General features: G+C 42.2%; 1 protein-coding gene across 1 annotated transcript in view; it reads left to right on the top strand.

Moving 5' to 3' along the window:
• LOC144819301 (uncharacterized) overlaps positions 1–13,632 on the top strand; it is a 64,608-nt gene that overhangs the window by 45,985 nt on the left and 4,991 nt on the right. Inside the window, exon 2 of the mRNA XM_078677256.1 lies at positions 10,026–10,060. Within this exon, the coding sequence (XP_078533382.1) occupies positions 10,026–10,060 (35 nt within the window). The remainder of the gene's footprint in view (positions 1–10,025; positions 10,061–13,632) is intronic.

Raw genomic sequence — 13,632 nt, 5'->3', positions numbered from 1 at the left:
AGGACTTGTGTAGGCAACGGGCGGGCGGATCCATTCGCCGGGCAAAGCAATGCCGCGCGCGGCGTCGTGCTCCTCGATTCCAAGGCCAGGGCGCACCGCCCCTCGAGTGGTGGATCTCGGCATGTTGCTGTGGCAATGGTTCCCCCCGTGTCGCCGTGCGGGACCAGTGCCTGAGGTGCGTCACATGCCCCTATGTTACTTTCAAAGCCCAGCCCCGTGTAGTCGAACTAGGGTCCCGCCGGTTGGTGGTAGATTCGGGGGGGGGTGTCTGCCTCTCCAGCGCCACGCGGTCTGAGTTGTTGTCCCCACCGGTGGGCCGGAGTAGGATATGAGAGGCTATCAAACACGTCCACCGAGCCTTTTATCTTGGAGGGCTCAATGCGTCCTGCGCCCTTCCGGCGTGCACCCCGTCCAGCCCGTGCATAAGTGTTCGCCCTCCGCAGTCACCGCTTCTCACCACGCCTGGGCCAGAGCTCTCAGTCAGTGTTCAAGTGGCGCCTGGCGAGTATCAACCCCCGTTGTGTGAAATGGCTGCTCCCCTCCACGTTGTGCAATCTGCCCTCTTACCGGGCCGCAGCGCCTGACGCGGCCACCGGGGTGAAGGGAGAGGAGGGTAGACACCATTTCTGCTTGTCCGATGCCGATCCGAGTGGTATTGCTCGGGGCACAGCTCCGGATCTCCGCTCTCCCTCGATGCGTAGGGGCACTTCCGGCGAGGGTCCCCCCGGAGTATCTTCACTTCCTGTCGGGCACGGCCGTCAGGACAGTCCCCGGTCTGCGTAGTCCCTGTGGGCCTGTCCGCAACTGCAACGGCAGTCAGTTTCCAGACTTCGGATTCAGACTCCGCTCGCCGCCGTTTGCGTCGCCCGGTCCTGGGCTCTGGTTCCCTCCTGCAGGGATGTAAAATTGTGTCGGATCGCTTGCCGGATCGTCGGAGAGGCCGCCTCAACCACGGAGCCTGTCCCTTATGCTGCCGCCATCATCGGCTGCTAGCCACGCCCCCTAAACAGACACATTTGAATAATATTTATTAATGTTTTATCATTATTGGAAGTTCACATATATTTAATAAAATACAAATGACACAATTTCATTAGGAGTTTTGATCCAAAAGCTAAGACTCTCATATATGTTTTACAATCATTATTTTTGGCCTATCTGGGTCTAGAATTCTTGAATAAACATAAATCCTTAGTTTGGTTAAGAATTAATGTTATTCAAAGAGGAACCCTTAAACTTTTTGAAAATATCAATTCATTGAAACAGTTCTAAAAGCCTTGGTAAAACAATATTGCCAAAATTGAGCCAAGGAATGCTCCTTAAAGATGTTTGGACCTCAGTTAGGGAACTGTTAAAGACTAGACAGTCAAAATCTAATAGCTTTTTGTCTGCTGTAAAGGGAGTTGGAAATAAGTATCCAATTTTCTGTAAGAAATAACTTGTTCCACAAATAAAGATTCCGGTTAATTTCTCCAAAATAGTGGCATTATTTAAATCAGAAACAATAACAGAATGATCACATCCACTTTTACATAGTTAGCTAACATTTTGTCAGCTTTATTCTAATCCCTGTAATAATTGACAGCAATCTCTTATAACATACCACAAACCCTTATTGTTAACAAATGTATTTATATCAATTGTAACTATATATGAATTGCGTTTAGAAACCATTTGTGGATTTATTTATGCAAATAGGCCTTGCTCAAAGTGATATCTGAATTTTGAAATAGATGTTAATGATTTGAAATGTTGGACATAAGGTTATAGTCCCAGTTTTTTCACAATAACACATTTCCTACATGAAATGTTTTGAGGATTAGCAGTTAAATCCAGCAAGTGGATTTGTAACTTGGTGTAGGGCCTGGTACTTTAGAATTAGTGCCCATTTGGTTAATGGACAAGCGGAAACAAACTTCTGAAACCCCTTGTTGGCCTAATATTCTGGTGTTCACCAACTGAAGCCGTAGGAAATTGAGGAATAAGTCATTGAATTTCAGTGCAAGTGCAAACAATGTTTGTTTTGTATATGACATGGGAACACTTGTCTCCCATAAGTATGGGAAGGGTGGCTTTGATAATGATGTGTAAACAGCTCTTTCCACCATAATCAGTATTTACAATTGATATAACTGGTTTAAAGGGCAAGGAAAGAGATTAGGGATGGCATTGTGCTAATCATTCAGATAATAGTAAAGGTATTCATTAGACACAATAATTGTTATTTCCAGGTGGTGGAGATGTGAGGCCAAATTGTGGCATTAGGATTCGAATGAAGTTGTGTAGATGGTCTTCTAGCACACTTTCTCCGATTTTGGGTCCGATTTACAAAAGACCTCCACATTTGTGGTGGAGGACCCACAGTCATGGGGGAGTCTCAGCACTCGGGTGGAATCTTCACAATAAAAATTCTCACTGCGGGGATCGGCCCCACATGTGGAGACCTCCCCACGACTGTTGGGCCGTTGTAAATCGGGCCCATTGATTTTTGTGTTAAACTAAATGCCAAGTGTCAATATTTATATTTTTATGTTGACTGCTAAGATGATGGTGAAATTGGCAGGATTATTTGGGCATCACAGATCTTCGTTGTAGGAGGGAAGTGAGTGAGTAAATTCCTCTACATGCCCACTTGAACTGAACCTGAGTAGGAAGATGTTTCTAGGTTTTCACTGTTGTTCATTAATGGTGACACTCACCATTGAAGAGATTGTTGCATAGCAATATATGTATACCATAAATATGAGCTATAAGGATTACTTACTATAGATTTGTTCATCTGTGATTTCTGTTGACACAAATAGATACGTGTAGATCTTGCTGGAAAATTCCATGATCAATCGAGGAGATTTGCTGTTTAAGCATCTAAAGTAAGACAATAGAACACTTGATCTGCAGTTGCCCCTTTCCTAAAAGGTGACACAGGCAGCTGTTAAAAGCATTCATTAATTGAAAACTCGAACTTGGAAGGGTTGCAGCACAGCACTGTTTAATTTGTAGCTGCCTCCAAGTCTTGACGGGGTGGGGGTTGATAGATACCTGGATACATTGCTGTCTTGCTTACCTCTAGAAAATTGTTAGAATATTCTAGAATGACCAGATTATGTTTAGGATTAGTATATAATAATATTTAGTAAAACCAGAATTGACAGTCTATTGTTCCTCTGCAATATCATTAGTGAGGTTCACTGTTCACCGCTCACGCTTAAAAATTGTTTTAATGATGGTATTATGTTTGGGTATGTAAAATTATATAGTTCATACTGGTGATGGTCCTTTGAATAATGAACTTATTTCTGCTTCCATAAAGACATCTAGAACCAACACTGAAGACAACATATTTCTTCTTTTAAACTTTCCATGATCTGAATAACATTCTAGGGTAGGTCTAAAAAGTGTTTAAGTTCTGTAAAGGGAGCCAGTACCATCACCACTCAAACAGATGTTGTTTTTCTGTATTTTTATCGTGATTGTATTGACGTTTATTATTGTAATTGTAATTATTTTAATTAATCACTGTGAGAAATTGGCTTGTTGGTTGAATGGGGTATGAGCGCTGGTCAAGGAACTGCTATAATCCCTTGCAGGGTGAACCACAAGTCACTAAACCCAGTCTGACTCTAAAATGGCTGGAACTGAAATATCAACAACAGCACTTTTCAGAATTGATGTTGTTTTTTGTACTTTACAAATGCAACCTGCTGCACTGTTTTTAGATCCAGGAACATATGTCGACTTAAAATGATAACTTTGAAGGTCTAAGACCCATTTAGAGATCCTGGGTGTAGTTTGCTCTATTTCCTTCTTGGATAATATTAGCACGAGGGGTTTGTGGTCTGTTCTTAATTCGATGGGTAGTCCTCAGAAGTAAAATTTAAAGTGAATGATAGCCCATTAGCATGCAGATGCCTCTTTCTCCACTGTGAGAGTAATTCACCTCTGAGACGACCAACGTTATAGAAGAAATCACCACTGATCTTTCACGGCTCTCAATAATCTGAGAAAGGGTGGCATCTAGTCCTCCGTTACGTGCATCCGTGGTCAAAAGGGTTTCTTGATTCACCTCGAAAATCCCTATATGTGGGGCACTGACAATGGATTTTTATGTTGGTGAAGGTAGTGGTGGGCTTCTCCTTGCAGATAAAATGTGCAACTTTTTTTAACAAATCCTTGAGGGGGTTGGACCAAATCCACAAAATTCCCAATATATCTGGACATGTTCTTGGCCAGACTAAAAAATGTTTAATTTCATCTTTATTAAGCAGAGTGGGAGGCCTGCAAACAGATTCCACCAAATTAACCCTGGGTTTGCTGCCTTAGAGATGGTGTACCCAAGGTAATCCACCGAAGTGACTCCTATTTAGCATTTGCTTTCTTTTATGGTGAAACCTACATTTCTCAATTTTTCTAAGACTTCCCTCAACCTTTCATAATGTTCATCATTTATTAGATTCATATATAAGAATGTCTTCTTGAAAACATGGAGTTTTCTGAGAATCTTTCAGAATGTGTTGCTTTATCCTGTGAAATGCTGCGACTGCTGAAGCTAAGCTAAACGGCATTCTGAGAAATTAACATTTTTTGAATGGTGTAGTAAAGGCAGTTAAAACTTGTGAATTGGGGTGGAGAGTCAACTGGTAGTAATCTGAGGATAGATCTAAGACACTGAAATACTTGAATTCATGTACGGTACTTAACATTTCATGTATCCTGGGTAAAGAATGTCTGTCCACCCATATGGTTGCATTCAAATCTCTTAAATTCACACACAGGTGAATATTTGCCTGTCTGTCTTTAGTTGTGTTGAAAATAGGAGCTAACCATTCAGCACTTTCTATTTCTTAAGTAACCCTGGCTTCACTAACTTCTGCCACTCTAGTTTCAAAGGTTCTCTCATCATTAAGGGTACTGATCCTGTCTTATGCACCACAGGAATTGCATTTGCTTTTAGTATTATTTCATATATGTAGTTGTTCAGCAATCCCAACTTGTCCGTGAATACCTCTGGATATTCTTCATAAATGTTTTTACCCACTAAAGATTGGTCGACTAGGAGAACTTGCTCCTTATTGTTGGGATCCAGAGTTATTCCCAAATCCTTCTGATGTTTCCATCCGAATAAGTTTAACCCTTGTTTTGTAACATATATTTTTCCTACCATGTGCCTATCTTTGAAAGAAATGTGTATTCTTACCATTCTCTCTAGTGGAACTGGTCCCTTGTTGTACCCTCCTGGATGAATGTCAGGGACCTCTAGTTTGTATTCCTCTGTTAAAAATGTTTTCTGAAAAGTGTCCTTATCAATCGGTGTGGTAGGGGATCATGAATCTGCATAGGCTTTGATATTTACCCCATCTAGTTGAATGTCACATGTAGGATAATGATTTTTCTCTTCTTTAACTGTGGGGTTGATCTAGAAGATGAATTATTTTTTCTTTCTGCAGCAGTGACCACATTGTCTCATCAATGTTACTTTTTGGATCAGTGACCACATGTATATTTTCACCTGTTATCTCTTTTACCCAGAAGGTAAAAGAGATAACACCTTCTCGCTCTCTCCCAAAAGATCATTATAACTCACACAATGAGACGGACAAAAATTAAATTAAACAGCACATACACAAAGGGGTGACATAAACTAATCAACACCCTCAAGTCAATTAGGTAAAACCCTATGGGTTTTTTGATTGCCCTCACCCACTAGATAGTGGCATGCTTCATCATATGGCCCACTGACACCCTGGTGCAGTCCAACGCTCAGGGTGGAGCGCTATTATTAACATAAAGGGATTATGAAACGCAATAATTTCAAACTAGGGATCCCAAATGCAGAGAACAGATAGAATTAAAACTGCCTAAGGGGGCACCCGCCTGTATATTTATCATGGGTCCCTCTTGGCAGAGTGAAAAATTCATTATAAATGGATGGATGTGGGATCATATGACTCTATTACCCTATCTGCCTTCCTCAGGATACAGATCCCTTCAACTTTGTAATGCTCCCTCCTAGTTATTCACTATATGTTAGGGAGTGTGTCTGTGGCCATTCTTGCCCTTTTGAGACACCTTAGTAGACACACTTCAAATGGCATACCCGAGTTTCATTGATCGCATTCCAAACCCGGGAATAAAATGGGAACATTGCCCTCTAGTCACACCACTCTGCTCACTCCGTCCAAAGCAGATTTATATACTTTGGCAAATTGCCCCCTTTTATTTCATTTTCTATATATAACTCCCTGTGCAGGGCACTTTGTACTACTGGCTAAATGATTGTGGTTACCACATCTGAACCACGTTCAATGAATAAATCAATCCAGGTTTATAGAGCGTGGCTACTCACCAGTGAGGGGCTCAAGGCCCTGAAAGGGGGTGGCTGCTGATCTGTCCGGGTTCTGGGGTTAAGCTGCAGAGCAAGGTCTTGAGCTCCTTCCTGAATTGGGTCAGGGGCAGGTCTTGGCTGAGGTGGAGAGGCAGGATGTTCCAGGTCTTTGTGGTGAGCTAGGAGAAGGATATTTCTCCAGCTCTAGTCTTGTGGATCTGTGGTACAGTGACCATGGCCAGTTGGGTGGAGCGAAGGTGTCTGGAGAAGCCATGGTTCAGGTATGCTGGTCCCGCATCATGGAGGGCTTTGTAGGCATGTGTGAGGCGCTTGGAGGTGATTCTTTTGTTGACTGGGAGCCAGAGGAGTTCTCTAAGGTGTTCAGTGATGAGGACCAGTCTGGCTGAGGCGTATTCAATGTTCTATAGTTTCCTGAGGAGTTTCTGGGTGACACCAGTATAGAGTGTCTTGCCGTAGTCGTTGGTGAGGGAGAGGATCCACTGGGTGTCATCGGCATGGAAGAAGGTGTTGAGTCTATTGTTCCTGACAGTCACAGCGAGGGGGACCATGATGACGTTGAAGAGGGTAGGGCTCACGTTTAAAAATGTTAACCATCTGTCCCACGGTATGTCAGGATCACCTGAGTTTTTCGGAAAAGGAGGTTTATTCACACTCCCCACTGCCATGGCGGAGTGTTGTGAATGAGTACTACCATTTCCAATTCTAGTAATAACTAGTTTAACTATGAGATTGCTAGAGAACAGCACACACTGGAGGTTACACTCTGCACACTACTATCAACTGAATGGCTTCCCAGAATTTCTCCTTGCGCACCCCCTTATGCACAGAAAATTTATTGCACACAATATATGTATCTTACACGAAATGGGTATGAGATAGTACAACAGTAAACGTTTGTTTTCAACAGTAAAAGTTAGAACCCTTTGTTTAAATGCAAATGTTGGATAGTGGGTTATTAGCACTGATAAATATGCATCTACCACTGGCAATAAGGACACTAACACAGTCTATGGCTCAGAATAGGTCTCAGTAAATTATTCCCATGCTCAACCCTTGGTAGCTTGGCTGTGAGCAGGCAGGCTTTACTCAAGAGACTGGTATGTAAAGCATTTAAAAACACCAATTCAGTGATTAATTAAGACACAACACACAATAAAAATCCAACACCAACTTATGAAAGTAAGAAATATTTTTATCTTTCAACTGGCACCAAAATGACAAAATTTCAAAATGTAGGGAACCAGAGATATGAATATTTAAAGATTTAGCACTATTTAGCACTTACAAACCTATAACGCCATCTTGGGACATCAGGTCACGCTTGACCGGGACAAAGCCAATTGGCCTTATTTATGGCCTTTTGCCGTGGGGCAGCGCTGCATGCCTCCCTGCTGCTCTGCCCTACAGCAAAAGAAAAGGGTAGGAATGCACTGTATTTATGTGATACAGCACATTCCTATCCTTTTCCCCTGCACCGGCACACAATGGGCTGCCGTGCTCCAGCGCAGGCACCTTTGGACCATGGTGCAAGGGTGCCTGCGTTGCCAGGATGATTGATTTTGTGCAGGAAGGGACACCTTTCTGCACAAAATCTATCCATTCAGGCGCATTCCTTTTCCTATGTGTGCTGCATTATGCAGCACACATAGAAAAATGAAAGCACGAGGAGAAATGTTTTCATTTCTCTTCGTTGCGCCTCCCTAATGCCACTCATAGAATGGCAATAGGTTCTGACGCCTTCCCAGCTTTACGATTGCTCATAAATCTGGGAAGGTGTCAGGTTCCAAGGGTTCCATGGGTGTTGCGTGGAAACACCCTCATCAACGCCCATGGAAACTGCGTGAAAGGGGCATATATTTATAAGACCATGATATGCGGTGGCACATTGCGCCACCGGAACGTCAAAAAAGTGAGGTTCCGGGGGCGCAAAGTGCTGGTAGAGCCTCATAAATGAGGCCCAAAGTTTCCGTCCGATCGCAATGGAGTCCTGCTCAGATCTCCCGCGCGGTAGGCCTCAGTCAATATTTTAGCTTCTGACTTAGAAACTTTTCTGGAGCTTTTTCTGCCGGGGTCCCTTGATGCTCGTTGGGATTCTTGATGAGATTCAGCCTGCACAGGCGAGGAAGTTGTATATCCAGTTCCGGTTTTGGACCCTGCGGGCACATGCATTCACTGCTGGCTGGGCTGGCCCAATAAGAAAGACGCATATGACTTGACCGGCATGTGCAAAATGGCTGATTGCTATATGTCGTAATTTGGGAACTAGGCGCTACTGGAAGCTTTTAGGATTCTCCAATTTGACTCAAGCCGGCTCACATTCTTAGCTGTTTCTAGATTTTTATATTGCATGTGGCTATTCCTGGTAAAGTATTTTCCAAAACATCGGAACTAATAACTTCATATATTTTATCGATTATTAGGCAATGTGTGAGAGCTGCTTCCTGCTTTTCATGCAGTTACTTATTCAACCTTGTAAATTACTGGTACTAATGCATTGTATATTTTATTATTCATATTTAAATTCTTTTTATTATTAACATTGATTAATGTTCTAATAATTGTTTTAAGTGAAGGTCTTTTAGTATGTCATTAATCATTTTAACTTTTTCTTGTCAATTGGATATTTTAATCCTTTGTTTTATGGCTGATATGTCGAACTAAAAATTGTGATGATGGTAACAAGAAATTAATAAATATAGGGGCATATTACCAAGGGCCATTATCGCCGCTTTAGCGGGACTTTTTCCCGCTAAAGCGGCGATAATTTTATCGCCCTATTACCAAGCTGTCGCTAACACCAGTTAGCGACAGCTTGTAGGCGATAGCGGTCATTTTGGGGCCGCTTTGCATGTCAGCGATAATTATCGCTAATGACATGCAAAGTGGGCGTGCCAAAATGTCAGCGACTGAAAACAGTCGCTAACATCGCTATCGCCTATGATCAACACAGGCGTTGTTTTGGAAATATTAGCGCTAAGCGCGAATATCTCCAAAAGCTAACGCCTGCCCTGACCAGTTCTTAGCCGTGTTATCCAATGAGAGGTGGATAACATGGCTAAGAGCATTGTCACGGTAATGCCTGAATATCGCTGTATTGACAGCGATATTCACGCATTTCGCCTGTTTATTATCGCTCCTGAGATAAACCTTGCTAATAGCAAGGTATCTCAGCGATAAAAACAGGTAAAGGGCGGCGATAGTAATATTCCCGCTAAGCCAACACAGCGATAATTATCGCTAGTTGTTGGTAATATGCCCCATAGTTTTTTTGCACATTTTAACGACACATGTTCCTGCAGATTGTCTACCATTTCACAAGCCCCCAGTGTATAATAGTGGACCATAAGCATGTATTGGAATATATTTTTTAATTGCTGCCGATGCAATTGTCTAGGCAAAGTGTAGGCATTAGTCTCTGTGTGGATGTATACTTTTCTGTGAGCCCATCCCATTCTGGCGTTAAATATTCCATTGATGTAAATAAATGGAGAATCCGATGCGCCTACCAGCTAAACTATACTTTATTCCATACATTTATGGATTCTCGACAATTTTGTTTGCCACATAAGCCTTCTTGTGCTATATATTATCACACAAAATGTAATTGATGTTCAGTGGGTTTTATAACATTCATAAAGTCTTTAAATATTCCAGCAAAATTTCAATTTTGTTTCTTCTGCAGCATGTACACAACTGAAGATCGGACCAGGAAAGAAGGTAATGATAAACCATAAAGTAGAAATAATTGGAGTTTGTTGCATGTAAGACGTTACACCGAACACATAAGCAAACGATTATGTTAATGTTATTAATCCAATCCACAGTATTCATTAATGGGAACTGCCAAGCTGAATTTGTGTGTGAATCATTAATAATGATCAATTATTTGGTCTTTTGGTTAACTGATGATATAAATGGAAGGGGTTAATTGTGCTATGCAGGAGACATGCACCTTAGACGGTTCGCTCTATGACACTGTTAATTATTATTGTTTTCTTATTAGAATTAGAATATTATTTGTAGAGTTCACTAGCACCATGAATGTTTCCTGGCACTGGGAGAAGCAAGGGAACTGCAGAATGGCAACTAAGGAGAAAAGAAAATTACCCAAAGCAGCCTGCAAAGCTTGTCTGCAAGCTAAGTGTTTGGCCAAGAGATCAATCCTAAATAGAATGGCATTCCAAAGTTTGTGGGTCAGGTGGCAGAGAGAGTGGCCACCAAGACACACTTTCATCAAGCAAAGTACAATGAATAGGAGGGGATGTGATAACGGTGGGAACGGTGGGGGGTTACAAGGCACGTTTTCCTGTGGGCAGGGCAGAGGCCGGTAAATCAAACACTTTGCTCAACTGGTGCCCGGTAGTGGGAGCGCTATGCCTCCAAAATATAGTCAAATTGTGTAGCTCGCAAATAGCCCACATGACTAACTCCTGAATTTTGCTGCTCTTTCTTAATAAAGTAGCCAGGAAGACCAAATTACAGGCTGTCCAACCATGGCAAAATTACCACCTGCACTACAATGAACGTTTTATCGGCCAGCAGGAAAAAGACGACCTTCGTAAGGAGGTAAAGAGCCAAGGAGCATGAGTATATAACAGAATTGACAAGTATTAAAAGAGAGGAGTCGCAGTTGATGGTAACTCCTAGAACCTTAACTTTAATGGCTGTAGTTGGCTGGGATCCCACACCAGAAGGCTATAACATAGTGTCCAAGTAAGCATGAGTGCTGCACAGAAGCAAAAGCTCTGTCTTGGAGACATTATGTTTTAAAAAGTTATGGTTCATCCACTGTTGCATAGCAATCAGACAGTCCTTCAGCATGATCACAGATTTTAAAGAACAGCTCCTCTAACCTCATGATAGTCATCATAGTGAGCCCGAAGGACCTAATGACAAGAAGTGAGGCATGGACATAGATGTTGAAAAGCGTCGATGATAATGATGAGCCCCGCAGGACTTTGCAGTGAATAACAGCCTTACAAGACATGAAGGGGGTAATGATAAAAGCTGGGCTTAGTTAGGTTGAAAGTCATTAAACCAGGCTAGGACTCTAAACTGGATCCTAATTTTAGCCATATGAGTAAACAAGGTCCCTTTTTTAAAATAGTTTCATAGAGGGATAAGGCCTGCTTTGCTGTCTTCTTTTTTACACTTTGTAGTTTGCAGTCTTGTGGCATCATGATTGTGAGTGTCCTGAAAGGCATCAGAGGTTTTGAGCTACAAGTTAAGTGGGGGATTTGGTTGTGATTGTAAATGATATAGATTGTTTTGAAGATGTTGCAGACTAAAGGGGAGCCACTGAGTTCCATCATGATGGGGGTTGACGTAATCATATTTCTTCAATCCAGATAAGACATTCTGCAGCATGTAATCAATCTAGAATCAGCCATGTTACCCCGCTTCTGAGGAAATTACAATGGCTCCCTATCGCTCAGTGCTGCACCTTCAAGGTTTGCTGCCTCATTTTCAAATCTCTTAATGGAAGAAGCCCCACATTTTTGAACAGCTTGATTATAAGACACGTACCCAGAAGCAATTTGTGTTCAGCAAATCAGCAATTCCTGTCTACTCCCTCATTCAAATTAAAGCGTATAGGAGGACTGAGGTTTGCCATTCTGGCCCCTGAACTTTGGAACTCTCTTCCTTCTGAAATCCACTTTTGCACCGACCTCTTAGCTTTCAGAAAACTTCTCAAGCCCTGGCTATTTCCGTGGGCGTCTGAGTAACTCCTTAGGGTACAGGTATCCGTCAGGACAGCACCATGAAACCACCCTGGTGTACGCGCGCTATATACATTTCTTTTAACATAACATAACTTAGGGTGCCCATAAGTCGTGCCAGTGTAAAGTCTGGGATGCCATGGAGCAGGGTATTACCACCATCCAGATGCGACGGTATGATGGCTTGAACAGCACTTCTGAAGTCACTTTCTGGCAGAAACAGTTTGATTTTCTTTAGAAGAGGGAGTGGAGAGAGCTTGTATGAGGCTGCCTTTGTTTTTTGGCAATGTGTTCCTTGAGGGGGAGGTTGGTGTCCCACATGAATCCAAGTGACTTGTCATTTGGTGAAAGTTGCGGTTCAAAGCCATGAAGGTTAATGTCATCGTGCTAGGTTTGTACTGATTCTTATTTGTTGCTATAGGCTAAAAACAGGAATTCTTTCTTGGTTGCGTTCGGATTCAGGCAGGTGCAGGACATCCAGGTCTGACTGATGTGCAGGCAGTGTTAGAGGCATTGGATGTCTGAAGCAGAGATGGTATGCTAGTATGGAGTTAAAGTTACTCTTTTTCACCAGCCTAGAAAGGAAGCAAGTCTGAGCCCTGATGTAACTGAATCCTGTGACATGGAAGTTACTTATGAATCATTACAGGTGGGTAAAACTGGAGAAATGTCCTTGCTCCAGAAGCACTTGAAGCCTGGAGAGACCTGTAAATTATCTTTCAGTCAGACCACACTCCCAAACCAGGATGCGCTTTATCTTATGAAGTTAGTACACACAAACAAATTGAAAGTGTCTAGTTTTGAAAGCAGGCAAATGGCTAGTCCTCTCGCCTAGGATTCTGTCTCACCTCTAGTTATCTCAGTAAAGCCAGTACAGAAAGATCTCCAAAACCCCACATGAAGTCCCACTGGATCATTTTAGAGCACTGAAAAGTGCTACCTTCAGGTCCTGCAGATTTAAGCTTGAACAATGAAGTCCATCATCAATTCCACATCTTCTGGAGGGAAATGGAGAGATGGGTTTGATTCAAGGGAGAATCTCATCTTCGTACCCCGCCAGGGATACCCCAATGTTTAGGTCTTAGAGCATGAAAAGGAAGAAATTATGCCCAGGACTCTTTTCTGTGTCAGCAAGGTTGGAAGTATCATGCAATCTAAAGTTGAGAATTAAGCTGTCTGGACAAAGTGTGGATGCATACCCACCACTTCCCCAATTGCAGATTGCTTCTGCAATTCTTTTCCTGATCTTACCCAGTATTGCACATTGCAAATGTCACAGCCATTAATTATTGCTACCAGTCTGAACCCCATACAGTGATCACTTATGCAAAGAAATGTCACAAATGATGTAACCTGAGACATAAATTAAACATGTCTATGTTAATGTAAAGGGAAGAAAAAGAAAGCGTCGTCTTAATACATGGTATGTTTTTGCATCTATTTATAAATGCAATAAGTATGATAAATGCATCTAGTCTTGGGTACTGCACACTTTTTTGCTCTGATGACTAAAATGTACTCGGATATATATGTATGACCTGGGGTGCAGACCTATCTGAGACTCACATA

Source organism: Lissotriton helveticus, chromosome 2_1, assembly GCF_964261635.1.
Source record: "Lissotriton helveticus chromosome 2_1, aLisHel1.1, whole genome shotgun sequence".
NCBI lineage: Eukaryota > Metazoa > Chordata > Amphibia > Caudata > Salamandridae > Lissotriton > Lissotriton helveticus.
Note: the sequence above shows the minus strand (reverse complement) of the source record. Positions and strands in the feature narration are given on the sequence as shown.